The sequence below is a fragment of the Macadamia integrifolia genome, chromosome 8 (assembly GCF_013358625.1).
Source record: "Macadamia integrifolia cultivar HAES 741 chromosome 8, SCU_Mint_v3, whole genome shotgun sequence".
Lineage (NCBI taxonomy): Eukaryota > Viridiplantae > Streptophyta > Magnoliopsida > Proteales > Proteaceae > Macadamia > Macadamia integrifolia.
In genome coordinates, this window is record NC_056564.1 from 4,003,679 (window position 1) to 4,029,182 (window position 25,504).

Consider the following 25,504-nt stretch of genomic DNA (forward strand, 5'->3'; position numbering starts at 1 on the left):
GGGGGGGGGGGGGGGCAGGGGAGTTATCCTTCTGTTGGTACCCAATTTAAGTTATTCATTAAAAAAAAAAAAGGTATTTGTCTGTACTTAATCCATTAAAGCGAATTTTTGTGCTGAAAAATAGGTCTACCTTCACATCAACACCCATAAAAGTAGGAGGCTTGCTTTGCTTATAATAGTATATAATATCTGTAATCCATATTCAGGACAATGCAATGGCATTGAAGCATTTCATGATCCCAAAGTCATGCACTAGAAAGAAGCAAAAGACCACTTGTTCAGTTTACAGAAGTTCCAGAAACCAAAAAAACTGTATGTTGAATACTTTTCACCGCTGGCAGAACATTGGTCAACTCTCCAGAAACCACAAATCAATTCCTTGAATTCCTCCATTAGTGCACATTTCCTATTTCACTTCCTGCTGGTTTCCACACTTTCTTCATTTCTTCCTTAATTGATGCAAGAAATGAAGACCTATATAGGGTTTATGCCCTTCAATGAATTGCAGTTCTCAGTTTATTCCTTCTTAGGAGTGGCATCAATTTCACACCATAGGAGAGTATATTTTGGGGCCACGTCTTTTATCATATCAAAATCCAATAACCATGGCCTTCCAATAAAAACATGATCAGCATCCATGAAGTCCACACTTAGACCATACATATTCATAATTATTTTCCACAAGAAAAATAGTATGGGAAGTAATGGGAACGTCCAACTTCTTGGAATCATTTGATGACATGAGGGTGAGGATGCTTTTCTCTCAGCAATTTTACATTGGAAAAGGTTGTCCTAGTCCGGCAAGACTAGAGAGTATCTCTAGAATGAAATCATATTTTGCCACGGGGAGGGTGATATGGCTATCTAGACCGTATGGATATCTAGAAAATGGTCTAGATTGGCCACGTGTCAAATTCAAACTTAGATCTAACCATATATTTTCCCTTTTGATATATTCTCTTGTACTTTCAGCCATCAATTCTTTTTTGAGAATTTCCATTTTCCTCTGGTTTTCAAAACCGTGTTTTGCCACTTGGCCAACTCAGTTCTAGCTGAAGCTTCACATGTGAGCAGAGGACCTTTGGGTCCACCTGTCCAGAAAATTTCAACTCTATCCTATCTACCTCGTGACAGATATTTGTGCTAGTCTAAAGAAACTTGGACCTACTGTACTAGAAGAACTTTGGCCATTTATATTTGTCATTGCCTCTGAAAGACAAATTCTCACAGCTAGCCCCATCAATGATGATAGTGTAAGCCTTCCAACCAGACAAGACCCATGAGCAGACTAAGCATTGCTGTGACCAGAAACTTCCCCAAATTGTGCTGCTGTTTTCACCCATCAAATAGGAAAAGTTTGTCAAATTCCTCTTCCTCCTTAATCATATTGACCATACTCTGCTTCTTCATACTGTTTCTCCTCAAAAGTTTGATTCCATCAACTCTCTGATGAGGAGACACACACACACACACACACACACACACACACACACACAATGTCCATTAGATTAGAACTATAATCAGTACAACCAACACAATGGATCATGTGATTTCCCTCCTTTTTCTACACTTCTCTCCTCAACCATTTTGAAGTTGTACAACTTATTGCTATAGTTGTTTTATCATTTCGAGTTGTTAAGCTTTGAAACATCTTAACTTGCAGCAAAATGCAAATATAATAATATGAACCTACGCCATTAACCCTCCACTTTTCAGGGGCAGCAAGTATAGTATGTAAACTTAAGAAGCATCTTACAAACTTCAACAGTCCCCCAGAGTTTGGTATAAGCAATCTAACAGAGAAGAAAATTTTCCACCAAGCTGAACATTCACTGTTTGTGAATCATTGAAGAGAGTACAACAATGCTGTTATAGAGTACTTAATTTGCAATACCAAAAAATCATCAAGTTATATTGGAAAGACATTAAGAGTCAGAAGAAGTGAAAACACAGTTAACAATATCTCCTCCTCCCTCAATCTCTCTTATTCTCTTTTCTTGTTCTTTCATTCTTGATGGAACTAAGAATCATCTTCAATAATACCCATATCTCACCATCAGGGAAATTAAAACATAATCGAAATAGAAGCAAGAATAAGTTTGACCTCATTGGAAGAAGAGCTCATCCTTTTAGTGAGAAAGCATGCAATGCGTCTGGGTGAAAAGGAGTTACACGTATCTAAGAATATGACAGCACCCATGTACTTGTCCGCAACATTAGATGCAGCTTGAAGACAAATCTGAATGAGTATAGGGTTTATCAGCTAACAACAGAAGAGGAGATCCACAAAATTCAAATAAACTCTTAAAGCAACATTAGCGACATTTTTTAAAGAGAAAGTTGAAAAGTAGTAGACATGTCCTCTTACTTGTGTTTTACCACAAGATGACGGCCCCACTAGTTCTGTTAACTGCCCTTCACGTAATCCACCTTGAAGAATATGATCAACCCTGTCCCACACAACATCTTTACAAGTTAAATGATGCTTCTAAATAGCCAACAAATCCCTACCACATTACAATCTAGAAGGAAATTCTGGGTCTCAAGATACCCTTCACATCCAGTTGACAAGACATGCTTATTCTGTAGAGCATCTTCCAACAACTTCATACCATTTAACCATGGTTGATGATGATTGTCTATGATAGAGAGGATTCTTGTAATTCCCTATTAAACAAAAGCATAAGTAGAAGTACTTCCAGAAATTCATGCATACAGAAATATAATTTGATATTAACACTAACTTGTTTCAATTTCTTAGAAGTGCCATGCTGCTCTGCAAAAGCAACTAGTACATTGAGGTCATGAACAAGGAAATCTTCCACTGCACAAGAACACAGACATAACTAGGGAGAATGAATATTCTGTCCTCTTGCTCCCCATTCATTCATGTCATCAAAATATTAAGAATCAAACCCCCCAAGCATAAGAACAATAAATCATCAACCATGCCATTGTTCACAGCAACCTTTTCACTCTCATTTGTGAAATAAAACGCTAGCAAATTCCTCACTAGAATCCCCAAGCGGCAGACACACCCAATTCGAAGATTTATCCATATCAACAATGACTATCGTCACGCACTACGAGGACGTCCCAACTCTTATATAATTATGAAACAGGTTTAAGCAGAGTTGAATAAGATCAACTCTGACGAGCAAAAATTAGCTAGATGAGACCTCAAATGCTAGATCAATCTCATTTGGTATGACCTAATACCGCAACAGGCCAACAGTCACTGCTAGAGCCTAGTTTAGCAAAATTAAACTAGGAAAACAAGAACCTAGCGATATCCGCATTTTAGACTCGTTCCCTCTTATGCCGGAGCAGTTAATGAACACCGTCGGCCTGGGCCTGAAGTGATGCTAGAGAGCTCGAGATAGAAAAGCAGACCTGAAAGTATGCCATGAGAAGCACAGAATTGCAGAAAATTAGAGTCAATTTCAGAAAATTCAAGCTCCAGAGCCTTCGATGATGGTAGCATTGCTTACGTTGAAAGGAAGGAGAGAAACAAAAATTTTAAAAATCTGAAGATTTAGTGGGGGTTTTGGGTTTATGGGAGGCCCACTCAAGCGAGTTCTGCAAAGTAAGCAGCGTCAACGCTCGGTCAGCCTATAACCCCTCCATAAATTCTTGCGCAACACAAGTTAGCGCGGCGAGCAGCTCCCACCGCTCGCTTTGTTTTCCTTACTCATTAGTTTAAGGCAGTTTGGTATGAAGTTCGGGTTTCGTTTATATAGCATGTCCAAGCCATGGGTTTTCGTTTCATTTCCGGTATGGGACTATTAACTTAAAATCTCCTGATCGAATCCCTTTGGCTATCTGACGGTACCAATGCTCGTTACGATCTTCTTGAAACTGCTTCTAAAAATGGAAATTGGCAATTCAAACATAGAAATTAACTTTAATGGCTACTCTACCATTCCCAGTTTCCATTGTGTAAGTGGCTCTGGTTGTAACATTAACACTCTCTCTCCTCAAACAAAACATAGGACCCCTGCTGAAAGATCTATCTTCCCCTTTCATTGGTGTGGTTTTACATTTTGGTCCATGCGAAACCTCAGTCAGTCCTGATACATTTGTTTATGATTATCCAATAGAGGAGCAACATGTAAGCAGGAATGTCGGGAGTAATCCTATGCTAGAAAACTCTAGGTCCTTGGATGCATTAACATATTTTTGAATCATCTACACTCAATAGGTTAAGCTTTGAATGACCCTAACCTCGTATACGAGCTAAGAGGTCGAGCGTTTTGGGTATTCTATTTTTCAGTTTTTTCTACTTGAAAAATAAATTATTTCTGTTTAAATAGCGAAGTGAATGATAGATGTGCCATATTATCTTCAAGTTTGTGCAATTCCCTATAAATAAGGATATCAATTGGCCGAAATTCAGTCCAACCCTAAAGTCTCTTAACTCAACCCAAGCTAAGCACAACCCAACTCAGCCCTAGGTTGGGCTGGTATATCTCAACCCATGCCCAACCCTGTCCAGTTTAGCCCAACCCAACCTAGTCCTAATGAACCTTGACTGGGCTAGGTTTAACCCAATCCAGTCCAACCCAATACTTAAGGATGTGAATTTGTAATAGAAACCGTTTATCAAAACTGAATCGATCCGTTTACACCAAAACCGCAAAATCGTTTAGTAAATGGTGTGATTATGATTTCAACTTTCAGGCCGATTAGCTAATCGGGTCGGGTTGGTTTTAACCGCATAACCCGTTGGTTTCAAGCCGAAATGAAACCGTTTAAATCGATCCGATTAATCCGTATAACAATTAAATAAACAAGGGGCAGTAATCCGTATAACAATTAACAATTAAATTAAGTGTTCGTCCTGCTTTGGTATGATTTATTGCAATTCAATTCAAGTTTAAGCTTTATATCATGAACTTGTAATACATATATGTTACTATGTTATTATGTTATCATATATGAGGTGTTTTAGCTGAACGACCTGTCATTTTAATATTTTATATTGTAGAAAACTGGATTTGGATGTTGTATGATATTAGTTTTAAATGTTTGAGAATGGTCATACAAAGAAATAGCTCTAGATTATCAAATTAAGACATATCATCGTTAATATAAAATCTCTTATTTGTGGTTGCCAATTATTTTTTGATAAGCTTATGATCTTCAGTTTAGAGATGATTGCAAGTTATAACAAACCAATTGTGAACCGTTTTACAAACCATATGGAATAAATCGAAACCGAAATCATTTAAAACCGTGAAACCGACACCGTTTAGAAACTGTGGAAACCGAAACCGTTTACTAAACGGTCATGGTTTAAGAAAGTGGAATCATTTACTAAATGGTGCGGTTATGGTTTTAGTCAAATAAATATGAACCGAACCGATCCACACCGTTTAAATCAAAACCGAACCGATTAACACCCTTACCAATACTATCGATTACTTGGTTGATTGATCTTGATACATTGTAGAGGCCGAAGACCAAAATTTGTGTATATTGTTTGAAATTTAAAATATAACCTAAAGCGTACGGATCAGTGTAGCTATGAGTCGGACACAGGGAGAACAACCACTTTATTTTTTTTGCTTATTTTAATAATGCGAAAGTGAACCGATTAATAATGGTTGTGATCTAATTTTAACTACCGTCCTAAACATATGTATCTAAAATAATGTCATAACCATTCGTCATCTAATAATTTAAATATCAGCAACCAATTAAAATTAAATAAATAAATAACTGAAAATAAACACCCCATGCAATTAAAAAACAATTAAGGAAAAAATGCTGAAATAAAAATAAAGTCAGAGAGAGGCTCACAATGAGGTTTCTCTACTTAGCCTAAGAGATGCATCATAATACGAGCTTCCCTACTTGACCAGAGAGTCACTCTTGCAAGGGTTACTCTACTTGCTTTAGGGAAAGAGAGGCAATTAAAATAAAAATAATAAAATGACGGTTCTATGGCTATGAGGGATAACAAATCATCTACACTTAATAGGTTAAGCTTTGAATGACCCTAATCTCGTATATGAGCTAAGAGGTCGAGCATCTTGGGTATTCTATTTTTCAGTCTTTTCTATTTGAAAAATAAATTATTTTCTACGCATCTATTTATTTATTTTTCTTTTATTTTTCTCCCTCTCTTCAAATCTTGCGCACAACTCTTGTTGGTCGATTTTTTTACCCCTCCCATGATTTTCCTGTGAGTAAGGGAATTTCGCACATCATAACTCACCAATTACACTAGGTAGTTGTTGTTGGAGAGATACAACACCCGATAATGTTTAAGGCCTTTAAAATACAAAACCTGTAAAAAGATAATAAAACCCAAGGTAACTCCATTATAAATATGTAAAAATGCATGCTTTACTACTTAGATTTTACACATAAATGTACTCATCATATATGTATAGATTGTGGAAAATGAAAGACCTTTTTTCTATAAGTACCCACTAATAATTATTATCATATTTATATGATTATATACTTAATAAACATTGTTGAGTTGGGTTGAGACCTCAACCTAGGCCCAACCCAATTATTAGCATATTTATATGATTATATACTTAATAAACATGATTAGGTTGGACCAACATGGTTGGGTTGGGTTGGGTTGGGTTAAAACCTCAACCCAGGCCCAACCCAACTATGCTTCAGGTTTGAAAATCTCAACCCTAACCTACCCTATAGGCTGAAATCTCAGCCCAAGTCCTAATCGGGCCTAGGGGGCTAGGGCTGGTTTGAGTTGAGTGGACTTTTTTGACACCCCTACCCATAAATGATAGGAGAGTTCGAATTCCTTTGACATGAACCCAATCCTCATGCATCTTTTCAATTGACTGCAAGGACAGAATAAGAATTGCAAAAAAATGTCTCCCGTAAGGTGGTGAGGATCTAATGATTGGGTGTATATCAGGCCCTCCCAGTTGGTGGATTTTCACTGCCACTCACGGTTCGGAGGATTTAAACCCAAAAGGACCTTTTTTCTCACCCTTACCAGAAAAAAAGACCAAAAAACGAAAAACAAACAACCACCTAAGGCGCCCAAAGTCACCAAAAAAATAAAACAATGTACTACCGTGCAACATTAACCAGATAAAACTAAACTAAGGTTTCTTAGACAATAGCGGTTCTGACTAGAAGGGTCTGTCTGTCCCGTTCTTGAGTTCTTGATTTGTTCCCACTGACTTCCCACAGCCTCTGAAACGAACTTGGTTGCATTTCACGAGTCATGAGTCTCATGACACAACCGACGAGTTTAAAACCCCGATCACGATTCATGAGTTTTCTTTCGCCTTCTCACCGGTAGAAAAACTCGCCTTCTCCTTTGGTTTGATCGCGTTCTTTTTCTTCTTCTTAGAAAGCTCGCCTTCTCCTTTGGTTCTGGTCGCATTCTGAAATTAGGGTTTTCATGGACAAAAATACATCTAAGTGGATCCTCGAATTCATTATCAGAGAACCAATCGGTGATCCTTTGGTGAATGCCTTACTTTCTATTCTTCCTTTACCAGATGATGATTTCCGCCTCAAGAAGACAATACTCTTAAGGAGGATCAATTCGGAAATCTCAACAAGTTTGGTATCAGAAAAAACTCTAGAATCTCTAGAGATGATTGAAGAGTTAGATTACAGGAAAGGAAACGCGGTGCTGGAATCGATGAAAGCAGCTTATTGTGCGGTTGCAGTGGATTGCACGGTTAAGTTCTTGAGAGAGAATTTGGACAGAGATAAGCTTTTCTCTAATGCTGTCAAAAATATTTGGAGGCGAAGGATTCATCAGATGATTGTAGCGGAGAATGTTGGTTTGGTTTCGGAGGAGTTGAAGGTTTGGAAGGAGAAGATTGAGGCAGCAACATGGGATAAAGCTGTCTGTCAGAAAATCGCAATGGAAGACACGCACAGTGATGCTCTGAAATTTGTCCGAACATATTTGGAAGAGGCTAGAAAAAGCATGGACCGTTGGTTTCTGGATTTTGTGGCTCAAAAAATGGCCGAGGCGGAGGGACAAGTGCATGATGAGGATTATCCTTCTGCAGAAACTGAAGCTGGAGAGGAAGAAAATATGGGATTGAAGGATGATATTCGTAGCAATATGGCTGTGAATTCAGCGGAAAACAACCATGAAGAGATGCTTCAATCATCAAAATTAGGTTAGTCTCATCATTCCACCCCCCCCCCCCATGCAGAATGTTTTGTTTATCCATTTATTAATTTTTGGGAAAAATTTTACACAGACCTACCCTGTTTTATAATCTTAGATTTTTTCAGTATTACAACCATCCCCTTTTAGACTAACTGTGTTAACTGACAACAACTTAAAACATAAAATGACCATTTTCAATTTACCTTCATCCATATAACTTAATCACATTACCGTTGGAACACTTTCAAACAACAAACTCCAGCGTTGAAGACCTGCAAATCATGGGCAACCTGGAATACGAGTTCGATCCTCTCCTCCAATGGTGACCTGAGTAGTGAGGGTAATAACATGGGATGCATTATCTACTAAGAGTTCCAAATAATGGAATCTCCAAGGAGATACAAAGAAATTGACCTCTAATCTCACCGATTTGGTTATGTTTTTGACACCCCTACTTTTATGGCAGCAGATATTAACACAAAAATGTATTAAAGAAGAAAATATCATATCAGATCAAATAATCAGCCATATCCATAAGTATTACAGGAAATAGAAGATAAATCAAAGCAAATAGCATTGAAGAAACAAACTTGTGTGCGGTACTACTGGGTTATTGTACAGTATGAATTCAACCAATTACCTCGTAAGATCAGAAAACTGTGAGTCTTTGTGATCAATATTCAACTAGAGACAAATAAAGCAAGAGAAAAAAGAAATAAAAAATACGTTGGAGACGGGGAATCTTAGATTCTAGGGTATGGTTTTGGAAATCCTAACCAACTTAGGGATTCTCAAGCAATCACCCCTGCTAGATGGATCAAGTGTGGTTAAAGGGTGATTAGCATACAACAACAGGGGAAAAAAAACCTTAAAAGCAAATAAAAAAATGTAATCTTGGGATTCTTGGGTTCTAAGGTTTGGTGTCGGTGGGAGCTGCCTAGCTCCACCATCAGGAGTAGTCCTCTCCTTTGAGCTTTGCCTACTCTTCTCTCCCCCCCTTCTTTGTTAGGGTTGCAATCTTTCTCTCTTGATAATGAATTTATTTATTCACCCAAAACAAAAAAAAGGTTTGGTGTCGGAAACCCTAACCAACTGGAGGATTCATGAACAAGGGGACGGAGTGAGATAAGAGAAATGAATTTGGGAAAGGGAGGGATGTTCCAACCGCCATCGACTGCGGTACAAAAGAAGAGAGGGTGAGACAAATCGATTTCCCCAGAAGAAATCGACCTCTAATCTCAAAGAGAGAGATGGAGGGAGGTGTACCTGGGTTCTCTACGTTTCTTCCGCTGGTTCACCTCTCTTTCTTCTTTTTTTTTTCCTCCACTTGCTTTACCTCCTCATCTGTAATTGAAGCAAGTCGCCACTCAGCTTGATGGGGGTTTATGCGTACTTTAAATCTCAGAGAAGAAGTTCAGATTGAACACAATCTTCACAAGTTCTTCATCGTATTGATTTCAAATCTCATTGGGTTTGGGGTAACTATGAGAACTTCAGAGTTTCAGGTTGCGCAGAGCGTTCTTCAAATGTTTTAGGTCGTTCGTCGAATCAAGTTGTAGGTTGTTTGGGGTAAGTTGCAGCAAGACGTTGAAACAAAAGTGCTTTTCGGGGTTAATGGGGAGAAGGGTAGGTTTGTAAGTTTACCCCTATTGAGGGTAATTTGGCCATTTCAAAAATTTAAAATCAGTGACAACACCACTTAACCTCTAACCACTAACGAAGTGGACTTAGTAATTAAGTAATTAAGTCAATGTCGTGGGGTAAGTCTGTGTAATACTTTCAAATGTGTGTAATGCAGGAGTAGATTACAAGTAACTAACTCCGTAGTTTATAACCCCAAACAATACAAATAGGAGCAAGAAACAAAGAATTAATACCATCAAATAAACCCCCAAGGATACAATACCCATATAGGAGCAAAACCAGCCCAAAACCCAACCCGATAGGAGAGAGAAAGACATTCTATAGAGCTGGAGAGAGAAAGCTGCGGCCAAGTCTATGAGGGTCCGATTAAGCTACACTTTTGGGTGTAGATAGTTCCTAGGGAGGGTACAAAAACCCCTAAATATGAAGGGCTTCTGACGGCTGGTTATGGAGTTACGCGCTTTCTTGATTTTCAGACCTAGGAGAGAGAATGTGAAGAATTCTACAGGAACAACAACTTGTCTGCTTCAGATAACCTTCAAGAGAGGATTGATTGATCTTCTTAGAGTATAGAACCAGTCCGTCAAAGGATCTGCAGATCAAATCTCAAACTTGGGCAGCAATGAGGGTCGATTGGCTTCAAGAACAAGAACTCTTTGACTGACTGATTCTGATTTTGTATGATTTAACAGGTCTGAACTTCTAATAACAATAAACAGAAAATAAAAATAGAAAAAGAAGAATCGATGGAGGGTTGAGAAGGGTAAAAGAGAATAAAAGAATGGGTATCTCACCCCTCAGGTTTTGGGTATCACACCCCTCAAAGGTTTAGGCATCTCACCTCTCAATAACAGTTTTTTAGCTAAAGAGTAATCACTCGATAATTCATTCATTCAAATATGAAATTATAAGTACATAGGCTCCTCTATTTATAGAGGGCATAATAATAATCAAACTACTACTAGGAGCTAGTTTCCCAATAGGACTAGACACTCCTACTATAACTAGGAATTCAAAATAGGACTAGGACTTGACTTTATGACTCCAACATAGAGTAAGATTAACTAACTAATAGTCTATACACAACTTTACAACCGACCAATGGCCTAGTGGGCCTTTATTGAATTAAATAGCAACTAACTAAACTAATGAATTAAATCCCGTTTTTGTACCTTCTACCCATATTTTAGGCCCATTAAAGTGGCCAATTTCAAAGAAAACTCATGGGATCAAAGGCCCAACACATATATAACACAACCCAAGTCTTATTTGCAATAAAATATGCCCAAGTGACTTATCTACATCAATGTGGGTGTCGTGGAATTGTCAAAATCTCCAAGGGAGGTCAATGTGTTTTACTTTTTCAGTTAACGCTGTTACTCTAAAAGGGGACGGCTGGAATATTTGACATTCTTGTGAGTGCTATGGCTTTCGGGCATAACACAGGGGAGGTCTGTGTAATTTCCCTTGATTTTTTTATGATCCTTTTTCTTCTACTTTTAACTTTGTATTACTCAGATTCCATTTTTCACCTTAAAATTATCATAAATGACAAAGAAATCAGGTGACTATAGTGCCGTAGCATCTAAAGAAGCAAATTTTTATTTTGCAGTGAAAGTTGGTAAGGCGCTTAAATCGGGCTCTATGGCACCACGAGTATTGATGAAAGATCCTTTGCCTGATGGCTTAGATGTTGTATCAAGAGTTGTTTCTGATATTGAAAGTGAAAAGGGGAATATTGACCCCTTACAAGCAAACCAAAATGTGATAGATTTGGAACCCAACAGTCTTGTTGATGAGGGTGTTGAAACTGTTGAAGCTAAGGTAAAGGTTTCTTACGAAATAGTTCCTTACTTATGAGGTAGTTTTTTATCACTTTATTATGGTGTATGGGTTCATTCGTGGATATTTTTGCAATTACTGCGAACACATCAGTACTCTTGTGACTTCTTGATATTCTCCATGTGTGAATGATCATCACTTTTTTCTGGTTTTCATTTCTTGATATAATTTGGTGGGTGGTGTTTTTTCCCCCACTCTCCCTTGTGTTATTTAAATATCTACAAGCCCTGAAATTTTGTCAGCTTTTTCTCTGTCTCAATATTTCTATCTACTTAGAGCATATTCTGAGATCCAATCAACTCAAGCAGTGATTAAATTAATAAGAAATGAAGAATATACAGGTCAAAAATATGAATTTCAAGCTAATCTTTGACGAGAAGTGAAAGCCAATACTTAGTTTAGTATCAAAAGAAAATTTAATGTTCAACTCTCAATTTCATGGGAGATCAAGCTGCTAATCTTAAGACCAGACAAATGAAAAACCCAAGTAGAACACTTCCATTGCTGTAGGTTCTCATTCCTGTTGAGCATATTATTTATGAAAAAAACCTCTTTTGGGGTTTTTAGTTTTTTTTTTTTTTTGGGGGGAGTGGGGGGGGGGACGACGGGGGAAAGGGTAGTGGAATGGAGGATTGGTGCTTGGATTTGGTGGCATCGAAATTATTGTTGCTTCTAATCTAGATAAAATGATAAATAGGTAGAGTGTATGGTTAGACTGAGAAGAACTCTTTCGATGCTACCTACCTTGTTTGACTAAAAAGGCCATTACCCAGTGCACAGAGGCTTCTTGCACTTAAGCAGGGTTCTGGGAGGGTATATAGGTAGACAGCCTTACCCCCTTTACAGAGAGGCTGGTTCCCAGGACTCGAACCTGCACCACTGCGCAGGCGGAAAGAGCTCTTTGCCATTGCTCCAAGCAACGACCCCTGCTACCTACCTTGTTTGATTAGATGGACAAATAGGACATGAGACTTCCATGAATTTTTGTTTTCTCAAAGCAACCACACCATAGAAACAAAGAGGAAAGAACATAATTTGATTGAATTCCCATCGCATGGTCCTAGGAAGATGAAACTTCAAGAATCCAACATGTGTCTAAAAGCTGAGGACTCCCATACTACATGGAAAAGCTCAGAAAGTCTGCAACTATTATTAGATCATGTCTAACCCTATCTTCCTTCAAAGTCACAATTCATCACTTCTCATAAATGAGATTGGATTTTCTAGTTTTCTGTCCAGCCACAGAAAGTAAGAGAACAGAAATAGCTGGGCAACTCGAGTTGCAATTCTCTACTTTTCCTCATGCAGCAATGTTGCAAACTGTAAAAAGTAGTAGCAAACATTAGACTAAATCCCTTTTTTCTCCATAGATTATCCAGTCAAATAAGATTAAATAATACGAAAGGATTCAAGAAATTTAGTTAAACAAAACACCAAACCCGGGGAGAGGGGGTTTGGAAAGGTGCACTATACAAGTAGTAGTTATCTTACAACTCATCCAGTCTAGTGGGATCAGCAGGTTATATTCTATTCCTTAATCTTCCTTTCTTACTGTTTATAGGCTCTCATGCTCACTATAAACTTAGATGGGAGTTCTTCAAGGTTAAATCCCCGAAAGTTTCAATGAATAGCCACACCTTCTCAAGTTTCTTGTTAAGAGGGGATGTGTCAGTGCTTCCCTTGCCTTAAGACACTCTTCTGGATCATATCGGAGAAGTCCTTCCAAGGGATCAATTAGATCTCCAGCAGAGTGATCCACATGCTGCATTACCAGGTTCTGTAACACAAATATAGTCTGAAGTTAATGTTAGAGATATTAGTTATGTTAGTCTAATGGCAGTATTGTAATTTATCTCATTATGTTTTATTTTCCTTTTTCTCCTTAGGGAGGTATGTGTAATACCTTGTAAATATATTAGTAAAGGATATATTGGTGTGGATGAGATTATCTCACACAAAACACTATTTCCAACCTCCATCGATTCTCTCTCTTCTTCCTCTTCTACTTCTCTATCTTCTTCCTCATCTCACATCTCATTTTTCCTCTCCATTCACATATTTTAACTTGGTATCAAAGGTCCTTGTAAGGTTGGTTTGAGAGTCGAACTACTTGTCTTCTTCCTTCTTCTCTTCTCTTTGGATCCCTAGATTACAAAGGGGTTCCAAGGAAAGGGTCTTTTATGTAAGAAGATTGAAGAAACCTTGAGGGAGGCATGCAAGGAGACCATAGAGACACCAATGTGAGTTTTTCTTTGAAGAAAGGGACATTTGTAGGTTGCAAGAACCGAAACCAGGCTTAGGTAAGGTTACCGCCAGCCCTGGACTAATTTTCCCATTTCTCTCTCATCTGGTCAGCTTTGGAGCTGAAACTAAGCCTATTTGGATCGCCCTAGGGTGTAGTATCAACCCTCTTGGTCTCGCTACAAGCCTCTTTGAGTTGGGTAGCCACAATTCAAAAAATCAGTCCAAATAGGGTACCGCCTGCCCTGTTTTTTGGTATTTTTACTTCTTAAAATTGTCTGTGATGCTTCCGATTGCCATTTGCTTGTGAGGTATGATGTTTAGGGGTATTTAGCTCCTATGTTATGATCCTACACCTTGAAGGAGGTAGATGTTGTGAATTCCTTTGAAGTGTATGCTTGGATTGGTGGCGGGTTTTTTTCTGGTTCAGGGAAAGCAATTTTTTCGGGTAGAGTTTGTACTCCCCACCTTGTGTGTGACCTTTTATCTGCAATATGTCTGAAGATAGTGGCCTTGGAGCCCTCTTTGGTGATGTTTCAGCCAGTATATCGAGTGGTGCTCCTCCTCCTATTTCTTTTGATAACCCACATACCCAAATCTCTATTGTGAAGTTGGGCAACACCAATTATTTGGATTGGGCTCATTCTGTGAAGCTTTCCTTGTGGAGTAGAGGAAAGCTCGGTTATGTTACAGGTACCATTAAGGCTCCTAACCCAGATGACCCGACATATCCAAAGTGGGAGACTGAGAACTCCACTGTTATGACATGGCTGATCTTTTCCATGAAACCTGAGATTGGAAGAAGGTTTATGAGGAAAGAAACGGCCAAGGATATTTGGGACAATATTACTAAGAGTTTTGACTATGTGGGTGACTCGGCCAAGGTTTATCAACTACTTCAGAAAGTCATTGGCATGAAACTAGGAACTAGGACCATTTTTGAATACAACACTGTTATTAATCTCTAGGAGGAGTATGATCACTACAGGGACCTCCAACTGTCCAATCCTAAGGATGAAGCTAAGGTTTATTGGACACTTGAGAAAGAACGGGTTCTTATTTTGCTTGGTGGACTGAACCCCGAGTATGAGCCAATCCGGATCCAAATCTTGGGTCGGTCTCCTCTTCCATCCCTTGATGAGGTGTGTAGTTATTTGCACAGTGAGGAGACCAGGCGTGTGGCAATGGAACATACCCCTTCCCTTGAGGGGTCAGCTCTTACTACTAGTGGAGATGACAGACGATGTGATCATTGTGGGAAGTCTGGGCACACCAAAGAGAGATGCTGGGTTCTTTATGGTCGACCTCCTCGTGGTGGTTCTAGTGGTGCTCGTGGTGGCCGTAGTGGAGGAGCTAGAGCCCACAGTGTTGAGACTGAGCATGTTACTACAGGGTCTGCTCCTAGCCAACAGCCAGAGCATAGTTCTCTTACTAGGGAGGATATTGCAGCATTTCACAGGGTCATGTCTCAACTGGGAGGCTCATCATCTTCTTCCCTTACAGTGCCAGAGTCCTCAGCTTCTGCTTTGCAAGTTTCCTCATCTGCCCCTTCCACAGCTCCATCTTGGGTTATTGATTCAGGTGCTACGGATCATATGACTGGTACATCTCATTATTATAATACATACTCTATTTGTTCCGGTAGGGATAAGGTCAGGGTTGCCGATGGCTCCTTTTCCTCCTTTTCTGGTAAAGGTAGCATTCCTGTTACTTCTTCCATTTCACTTGATTCTGTTCCTCATGTTCCTGGCCTTGCCCGTAATCTCTTATTTGTGAGCCATCTGACAAAATCCTTAAACTGTTGTCACTTTTTTCCTTCTCATTTTCTCTTTCAGGACTTGGTGACGAGGATTTTTGGCAGTGGGCGTGAGGAGAAAAGACTCTACCTACTTGAACCTCAATTACCTTTTTTGGCTATAGCTCAGTCTTATGTGTGTGGACGTACTAATAACAGTTCTGTGGATTCTGTGATGTTGTGGTACCAACGTTTGGGGCATCCATCTTTTGTTGTTATGAGGAAACAGTTGCCTCATTTATTTACTCTGATGTTTGGGGGCCTTCTACTACTACTTCTTTACTTGGTTTTCGTTATTTTGTTTCTTTTGTTGATTTTTCCAGTGCTACTTGGACTATTCTGATGAAGCACAAGACTGATGTGTATGATGCCTATTTTTTATCATATGGTATGTACACAATTTGACACCAAAATTAAAATTGTTTGTTTTGACAAAGGGGGGAGTATATGTATGGTGGTCTTCAAGACTTTTTTACTGACCATGGCATAATCCATCAGCTAGCTTGTGTTGACACACCCCAACAAAATGGGGTAGCTGAGAGGAAAAATCGCCATTTGTTGGAGGTTAGTAGGAGTCTTCTCTTTGGCATGCATGTTCCTAAAACTTTTTGGTCTGATGCTCTTCTTACTGCTGCTTATTTGATCAACAGTATGCCAACATAACTCCTTGGCTCCAAAACTCCCTTGGACATCTTGTCTCTTCAGTCTTCTTCTTTCTCTCTTCCACCCAAAGTGTTTGGGGGTATCTGTTATGTCCATGTTAATAAGTCTTCTCGGACTAGTCACTTAAATGTATCTTTCTTGGCTGCTCCTCCACTACTAAGGATACAAGTGCTATCATCCTTTTTCCAGACGAAGGTTTCTCTCGAAAGATGTCACCTTCCTTGAGTATGCTCCTTTTTTTGCCTCTCCTCAGCATCCTCTTTAGGGGGAGCATAATGGAGGTGAAAAGGCTACTGATGAGATCCCTTTTCTTTTCCCATTGCCTATCTCTCCTTTTATGCTTGACATTGGGAAACATAAAGAGGTGGATGTTATTGATGTTGATGATCATTCAAGAGCATAGTTGTCACAGCGTCAAATCGATCCAAGGCGGTGGAGGGGTGGCTAATCGATTTGGCGATGAATCGCCCGTTTTGGCGTTGTCATGGCAATCAAATCGCCCGTGTGTCATTTTTTATTTTTTCTATTTTCTAAAATTATTTAATATGCTACTTTTTTATTTTTCCTATTTTTTAAAGTTATTTAGCATGCTACAAGCTTAGAATATATACCCTTTAACATATAAAACAAACATTAAGTAACATCAAATCATCAAAAAAATCAACATAGCCATATCATGTCATCAAAAATCAACATAAATTATTGACTTATGCAGTTATACATCAATTCATCACTCATCAAGTCATAAAAAATCAACATGTACATCACACAAAAGTAAAAAGTAAAAGGTTAACCTGTGACTGAAGCTTAAAAGCAATGATTGGAAGTGAGTGAGCAACCTGAACAAAGTAAAAGGTATATATGTCAATATATGTCATATATGAATGAGTGATATATATTTAGAAACCTAAGAATAGAATCAATAGATCAAATGATAAGATAAGTGGCTAACCTGTTAAGCTATTAATGACTTACTGAAGCAATAAAGCTTGATAGCAAATGAACTCAACATAAAAAATAAAAAAAAAACTTAACTAATCATCCAAGTTCAAAGTTCAAGTTTAAAGTTTAAAGTTTAAACAATACATAAAATCCAAACACTCAAGCAGTCAAACACAAATAACTTAATCATCAAAATCATCCAACAAATCAGTAGATGGCAGATTCTTTTGTTGTCCACTAGAAGCATTTGCATTTTCACCAAAGTTATCTATGACATCCAAGTCATCATTCACATCAGCCTCTTCTTCCAAATCTTCTTCCCCATCTGATTCTGATGACTCCCCAACAGCCCTCCCTCTACCACGGCGTGTGTAGCACAAATTTCCTCTAGAGGTTGATGATTGAGCTCTCCTGGGTCGATTGGGCCCCTCCATTGTTGCCCCCATTGCTCTACCAGCAACGTCCCATGTGAGATCAGCATCGGGATGGACTACATCATCCACTTGCTCGTCAATCATCCACTCACTACTCCAATCCAGTTCATCAAGCACAAGTGGATCATAATTTCTGTTGAGGAGACGCCTTTGTTGAAACCTTTCTTCTAGGCAGCGATTGTATTGAACATAGACTAGATCATTCAAACGTTGATGTTCCAGCCTATTCCTCTTCTTGGTATGAATCTGAATTCATAAACAATAGAGAACAACAAACAAAGTTATTGTTCCAAAAATAAAAAGTCTAAAATATGAAATAGATGTAATACCCAGCTACTTACAAACTCAAATGTGCTCCAGTTGCGCTTACAACCAGAAGAGGAGCAACAAAGCCCTAGAATACGTCTTGTAATCTTTGAAAGCTCAAGAGCATGACCTCCAAATGAACCCCACCAAGTAACTATAAAAAATAAATATATATAAAAATAGCTAGATTGATATTTAATATCACACAAACAAAACAACTAAACAATGTACTCTACTTACTAGGACTCATGGTTGCCCGTGATCTAATTGCCATATCCGAGGCAAAACCACCTTGAGAATATCTATATCAAGTGGCTTGAGTATTTATCTTGTCTTGTAAAGCTGGTTCATGTATCATTCTTTCAATGACTTCATTAAATGCAAGCTGTAGAGAAGATATAATTTGGTAGCCACCATCATCACCTTCCTTATAAGAAAAAATTTGTCAGGATTAAGAAATAGTGCTGCTCCATACAAAGGACGCCCCATCTGAATCTCCGAACGCCTATTAACAATATCTAACACTTTCTTGTATTGCCTTTCTTTATCTCCAAAATTTTCTTTTATTTTCTTTTTTGCCTCATCCATGGCAAATTGAACCTCAGGCATAGAAGGCCTCTCATTACCATCCACAATCCTCAAGACAGTAAGAAGTGGCTTTGAAGCTCTAAGAAAATTTTCCACACCATTCCAAAATGCTACAGCAAACACCGTCTCAACCACTTTCTTCCCAGCTTCGGTCTTTGCCAAATTAGAACTAGTCCATTCTTCAGAAATAAACAAATGTCTCAAGTCATCTTTATGTTTTAACAAGCTTTGAAGTGTCAGAAATGCAGTTGCAAATCTAGTAGCTGCTGTCCTCACAAGATCCCTCCCATTTGTTCTAGCCCTCATTGCATCAAGAATGCATGTGTGCCTGTAGATGAAGTTGGTTACTTTTTTTTGCCTTACTTATCACATTCCTATTAGAATTTAAGAATCCGATTTCCTCCAACATCAGGTCAATGCAATGCGCTGTACAAGGAGTCCAATACAGCTTTGTCCTCTTCTGCATCAGCATTGTACCGGCTAATTTATAAGCCGATGCATTATCTGACACAACTTGCACAACATAGTTCTCACCAATTTCTTGAACTTTGTTGTCAATCAATTCAAACAACTTCTCTGCAGTTTGAGATATACTAGATGCATCAACAGATTCCATAAAATAAGTCCCCTCTAGACAGTTAACGAGGAAATTAATTAAATGCCTTCCTCTTTTATCCGTCCACCCATCAGTCATTAGAGTGCACCCATACTGCTTCCAATACTCTTCATATTTATTCTTCATCTCTGCAGTTCTATCCTTTTTTGCCTTTAACAATGGCACTCTCACTTCATGATAACTTGGGGGCTTATATCTTGACCCGTATTGTGCAATAGATTCCACCATCACCTCAAACCTCCTTGACTTAAGAGCATTGAATGGAATACCACACTGATAAACCCATTCAACAATGTGATTATCAACTCTCTTTTTTTCTTCCGCTGATCTAAACCGGTTCTCTATAGTAGTATGAGTACTACCTTTAAGATGCCTCTCAGCAACCACTTGCTCAGGAGTCCGTCTAACATGAGCATCCATGGGGCCCCTTACTTGTGGCTGAATGACTACTTTCTTTTTCTTAGCAGATGTCCCAGAGCTAGGAATAAGTCTAGAGGTTGTAGACGAAGGAGTCCTACTAGACTGTCTTTGACCTTCAACTTCTATATCAACATCCACATCAGCACCAGCACCAGCACCAGCACCAGCACCAGCATCAACATCAACATCAACATCATCATCATCCAAAATGTCTTGCATCCTTTTCTTCTTATTGCGCATAAGAGCTGCATTCATCTTTGTAGCAATCACTACAGTTGTCTTGGTACACTTAGCAACATCTCCATATCCACCCACCAAATGTTGCTTTAACCTTTTAATTCCACACTTGAGGTTTTTTCCACAAAGAGTGCATTTAACAAGGTTCTTGTCTGAAAGGTCAGACCAATACCCATAATTCCACCCAGGGTCATTTGATTTGGCCTTCCTGGTTGGGTATTTGGATGGATCATATGCAGCCGTGCTTATATTATCACCCCCACTACTACCAGGTCCACCAACAGTACCATCCATTATGAACTCCTATAGTCTATCTATTATCCTACAAGTTACAAAACAGAGTAACAAAGTATGTTAAGTGTTAACCAATAACATTAACATGATAACATAAAAAAAAAAACAATCAAACACTCACAAATCCAACTTAATCATTTCACTTAACACAACCAAGACCATTGTCAAGTTCTTATATTTTTTTTTTCCAGCAATCTAAAATATATGATTTCCCACCTTCAGATCAAGCTCTAGATAGTAGATAACTAGATATACAACTAAAGAGGAAAACATATTATAAACATCGAAAAGGCTAAAAGTAAAACAACATAGAACAGAAAAAGGACATGAATCCATCTAAACCCATATGATAATTCCTGCATTTTTTTCAACCCACCAAAAAACAAATAATAGAAGGTACTGAAACTGACAAAATCAAAGAGAAACTCAAAGAACCAGAGGCCAGAGGTTGCAGAGAATAACCAACTGGAGCAGATAATAGAAGACAACCTGCATAAAAGAAAAGAACAAAGATCGAAGTTACTCGCAGGTGGGGCCCTTACCTGGTTGTCGCTCTTGCTGCCGGAGGAGAAGATATCGCAGGCGATATCGTATTGTGGTTGTTGTCGTTCTTGCTGCCGGAGAAGGAGAAGGAGAAGAGAAGACGTCGCTGTTGGTTGCTGCCGGAGAAGGAGAAGAAGAAGTTGCAGGCGGTGGCTGCCGGAGAAGACGTCGCTGTTGGTTGCTGCCGGAGAAGGAGAAGAAGAAGAAGTTGCAAGCGGTGGCTGCCGGAGAAGACGTCGCTGTTGGTTGCTTCCGGAGAAGGAGAAGAAGAAGATCTTCTCCGTTGTTGGTTGCTGCCGGAGAAGGAGAAAAAGAAGTTGCAGGCGGTGGCTGCCGGAGAAGGAGAAGAGAAGTCGTCGAGGGTTTTGGTCTCTTCGGGCGTCAAGTGTTTCAATTTTACGCTGGCATATAATAAACAAAATGTTAGTTAAAAAAAAACACAAAGTTGACTGCCTAGGGAATAAATCGTGACATGGCGTCCATGGCGTCGACATGGCGACGCCTAGCTTTCCATGGAGACCGCCAATTGTGAGAGACACAAATCGTAGGACTGCCATGACCAATTTTTACCGTCGAGACACCAAATTGCCGCCTAGGCGACGCCTTGACAACTATGTTCAAGAGGTGGTTCAGGTTCAGGTAATGAAAAGGGGACCATTGTGTACACAAGGAGGAACAAGAAGACTTGCCAAGAGTCCTCTTTGAATCCAAATCCTGAGATCTACCCTCCTCAGTCAGGTAATATCCTTCCTTCCACATCGGAGTTAGATCTTCTTATTGCTATTAGGAAGGGAAAGAGAGTTCGTACTAATCCTATAGCCCAGTTTGTTTCCTATGACTCTCTATCCCCTGCAGGTGTTGCATTTACTATTGCTTTCTCATCTGCTTTTATTCCCAAGAATGTTTCTGAAGCTATGTCTGACCCAAAGTGGAAGCAAGCTATGACTGAGGAAATGATGGCCTTTGAAAAAAATTATACCTGGAAATTGGTTGACCTTCCAAGGGGGAGAACTCCAGTTGGATGCAAGTGGGTCTACATAATCAAGTACCGGTCAGATGATGCTATTGAGAGGTACAAACTAAGGCTGGTGGAAAAAGGATACAGTCAAGTGTATGGGATTGACTATCATGAGGCATTTGCTCCTGTGGCTAAGCATAACACTGTAAGGGTCCTTTTATCTCTGGCAGCAAATAAGGATTGGCCATTGTATCAATTGGATGTGAAGAATGCCTTCCTACATGGTGACTTAGAAGAGGAAGTGTATATGCAAACTCCTCCTGGCTTCAAGTTCCCTTCAGCTGCAGGAAAGGTGTGCCTTCTCAAGAAGGCTCTGTATGGTCTTAAACAATCCCCGAAGGCTTAGTTTGAAAGGTTCCGACAAGCTATCCTAAAGAATGGTTATTCCTAAAGTCAGGCTGACCACACTCTGTTCACTAAGTGTGGTAATGGCACCATCACAACTTTGATTGTCTATGTTGATGACATTGTGGTGACTGGAGATGACAGAACTGAGATAGTCAATCTAAAGAACTACTTAGTCCAACAGTTTGAGATTAAGGATCTAGGATCCTTAAAGTATTTCTTGGGGATTGAAGTGTCTAGATCCAAGAAGGGCATAAATATATGCCAAAGGAAGTTTATTCTAGACCTCTTGAAAGAAACAAGAATGTTGGGATGCAAGCCTGCAAGTTCTATTGAGTAGAATCATAAGTTGGGGGAAGATGCAGAATCAAAGGCTAGTTGGGAAGCTTATTTATTTGTCCTTGATTCGTCCAGACATTACTTATGCAGTGGGGGTGGTGAGTTAGTTTATGCATACTCCCAAGAGTGGACACTTGGATGCGGTTTACCACATCCTTCAGTACTTGAAGTCAAACCGCATCCTCCGGTACTTGAAGTCCTCTTTAGGAAAAGGACTACTTTTTGCCAAGCATAACCACATAATGATAAAAGGCTTCACTGATGCAGATTGGGCTAGCTCTGTCTCTGATAGGAGGTCTACATCAGGCTATTGCACATTTGTAGGTGGAAACCTAGTTACATGGCGGAGCAAGAAGCAATCTGTGGTGGCTCGGTCTAGTGCAAAGGCAGAATTTAGAGCTATGGCTCATGGAGTGTGTGAGCTTCTCTGATTGAGAAGGCTTGTCCAAGAATTGGGTTTTGATACTGAGGCACCTATGAGGCTTTATTGTGACAACAATGCTGCCATAAGTATGGCCCACAACCTTGTCCAGCATGACAGGACGAAGCACATAGAGATGGACAGACACTTCATTAAGGAGAAGATTGACACCGGTTACATATGTACACCTTTTGTGAGGACTGGAAATCAGTTGGCTGATATCTTCACAAAGTGTCTTGTTCATCATCAGTTCAGTTCTCTGTTGTCCAAGCTGGGAATGCATGATATTTATTCTCCAGCTTGATGGGGAGTGTTAGAGATAATTATGTTAGTCTAATGGCAGTATTGTAATTTATCTCATTATGTTTTGTTTTCCTTTTCCTCCTTAGGGAGGTATGTGTAATTCCTTGTAAATATATTAGTAAAAGATATATTGGTGTAGGTGAGATTATCTCACACAATACACTATTTCCAACCTCCATCAATTCTCTCTCTTCTCCCTCTTCTACTTCTCTATCTTCTTCCTCATCTCACATCTCATTGTTCCTCTCCATTCACATATTTTAACTGTTAAACTAGCATATATACAGGAAACAAAGAAAGTGTAAGAGTGACATCCAATATCCTTGAAAAGTTAAGTGAAGGGAACACAAATTTCAACATTCTCGGGGAAAGGCTGTGTAGTTCTCCCCCCCCCCCGCGGACCCCGCACATGCAGGAGCCTCGTGCATTGGGTATGCCCTTTTTTAAAAGAAGTGTTTATTAGCTTATGTTCATCATACTAACAACCATGTTTCACAATCTTGTCTAGATTTGCTTAATCTGAGTTTTGCTTTGATTGCTAATTTTGTCTTTATCTAATAACCTTTTCTATTTGCAGTGGGATGATAATTCAGTTGAAGGCTTACCCGAAGGATCGACACCTTCTAGGAAATATCACCTTCGTAGCCCAAAGAAAAGGCTTGTTTCTCCTTTGAATGAGTCTGGAATAAATAGATATGCAAAAAGGAGAAAACCTAAGAAATGGAGTTCATTGGAAGAGGAAACTTTGAGAATTGCTGTAGAAGAGTAAGTACTTTGTAAACATTACTTTCTTTCGATTTTTATTTGAAAGGCCTGAGATATCTATTAGGTTTTAATTTTAGGGAAAAGGTGCGCCACACTGTGTTGTGCCCAGTATTGAGCATTGTGTCTGCCTGTCTCCTCCACCCTTGGAGAAATCCCCACTGCCCCTCCCATCCAATCACCCATATTGGTTGTGAGCTGCTTGCTCCAAGAAAGCCGGCAGCTTTCCCAACCTCCTCCCTTTATTTTATTTCCTGTTTTGAAAAGTTAAACCTTGTTTTACATGATTATATGCTAGTTTACCATATGAATTAACTGGTTTTATTTTCTCTCGTGAAATTTTATTGGCTGTTTCTTGATGAACTTCAACATTTGATGCCTAAATTTCTGGTTTCCTGTCAAGGAATGGAAAGGGGAATTGGAAGCTCATCTTAAATAGATGCAGAGGAATATTTAAGGAGAGAACTGAGGTAATTTTGTTGCTTTACTTCCATTTTCAAGAGTCACTAGTTCTTATTTTACATTTACATCATGCAGGTTGATCTAAAGGACAAGTGGCGAAATATGGTCAGATAATATGTCAATGAACCTTTTGGATCCTTACTAAAGAAGTACCTGCCCTCTTTTTGTTCTCATTTATAAGTGATAACTTCACCATTATCAGGTTACTTAATGATAATCAAGCTACATTCCCTTGGAGAGTAGCTTCTATTTTGGAGGATTTTAGGCCCTGACATCCCACTTTTAGCATATTTCGTTTATTCACTGCCATAAGCAGGCTAATGCAAGAGCTGATACTTTAGCATCTTTTGGTTTGTCACAGGGTGCTTGTTATTTGCAGCAATTACTCTCCCCCTTTCATTTCTCGTTTGTTGTCTTGTGAATGTTTAAGAGTTGTTCTGCCTCACCCTGTAAATTTGTCTTCTGTCAATATATTACTTTATATTCTTACCAAAAAGAAAGAAAGATCGTAATATATCCTCTCAGAAACAATCAAAGTTTTTTGCAAGACTTGGATTAAATTACATACCTTCTCACATGTAATTATAATACAACCTTTTTAGAGCGACCACTCTGTTGCATCCACATCGTTTCTGATTGCTTGGTAGCATTTGTATCTATTGCAGGAAAAAGATTACAAGATTGGCCTTGCTTGGAATTTCCTGTAATGGCCTTATCATGATATAAGAATGAAATGCTTGATTAAGCTCTGAAGAGTGAAGACTACCTCTCTGCCACTCTCCCTCATCACACTCCTTCCCAGCTGGAGCAGATCGATGAGTATGAAAAGAGTGATTCTGCTCTTTCAAAGTGAGGTTTTAAGTTGAAACCTTAAAAGTGAGGTGCTTGATGTGGTAAAAACATTTGCAAAGTGAGGACGTATAAAGATTTAACAAAGGGCATAAAGGAGATGCTTTACAGACTCTGAAACCATCTAGGGGTGTCCAAAAATGAGATTGGATCGACTGAACTGACTAAAATTGAACGCACCGAATCAAAACCGAACAACCGTTGATGCCATTGAGTATCGAAATCGAACGGATACAATAAACAACCAAAGGTTTGAAACTTAAAAAACGAGAAGAAAAAATTTGATAAAATTTAATCAATTATAAAGATGAC

General features: G+C 39.0%; 2 protein-coding genes and 1 non-coding gene across 7 annotated transcripts in view; 1 reads left to right on the plus strand and 2 right to left on the minus strand.

Moving 5' to 3' along the window:
• LOC122087379 (DNA repair protein RAD51 homolog 4) overlaps positions 1 to 3,700 on the minus strand; it is a 12,216-nt gene extending 8,516 nt beyond the window's left edge. For 4 of the 5 annotated variants that reach the window (XR_006142744.1, XR_006142742.1, XM_042656484.1 and 1 more), the window contains exons 1-5: positions 3,394 to 3,700; positions 2,745 to 2,824; positions 2,552 to 2,667; positions 2,369 to 2,450; positions 2,105 to 2,239 (exon numbers count right to left, since the gene is read on the minus strand). Coding sequence is in view for 3 of the 5 variants with exons in the window: in XM_042656484.1 (XP_042512418.1) it covers positions 2,105 to 2,239; positions 2,369 to 2,450; positions 2,552 to 2,667; positions 2,745 to 2,824; positions 3,394 to 3,484 (504 nt within the window). In the remaining 2 variants the exon portion in view is untranslated. Of the gene's footprint in view, positions 1 to 2,104; positions 2,240 to 2,368; positions 2,451 to 2,551; positions 2,668 to 2,744; positions 2,825 to 3,283 lie in introns of all 5 variants that reach the window. The other variant, XM_042656485.1, reaches the window with a different exon arrangement.
• LOC122087808 lies at positions 3,558 to 3,708 on the minus strand. Its single transcript, XR_006142874.1, has one exon. It is a non-coding gene; the product is annotated as a U12 minor spliceosomal RNA (small nuclear RNA).
• A 3,381-nt stretch (positions 3,709 to 7,089) lies between these two features.
• LOC122087367 lies at positions 7,090 to 24,874 on the plus strand. The gene is made up of 5 exons (XM_042656466.1): positions 7,090 to 8,135; positions 11,385 to 11,596; positions 23,697 to 23,884; positions 24,285 to 24,351; positions 24,419 to 24,874. The coding sequence occupies exons 1-5, from the start codon at positions 7,397 to 7,399 to the stop codon at positions 24,455 to 24,457; spliced, it is 1,245 nt and encodes a 414-aa protein (XP_042512400.1). The 5' UTR covers positions 7,090 to 7,396; the 3' UTR covers positions 24,458 to 24,874.
• Positions 24,875 to 25,504: the final 630 nt, after the last annotated feature.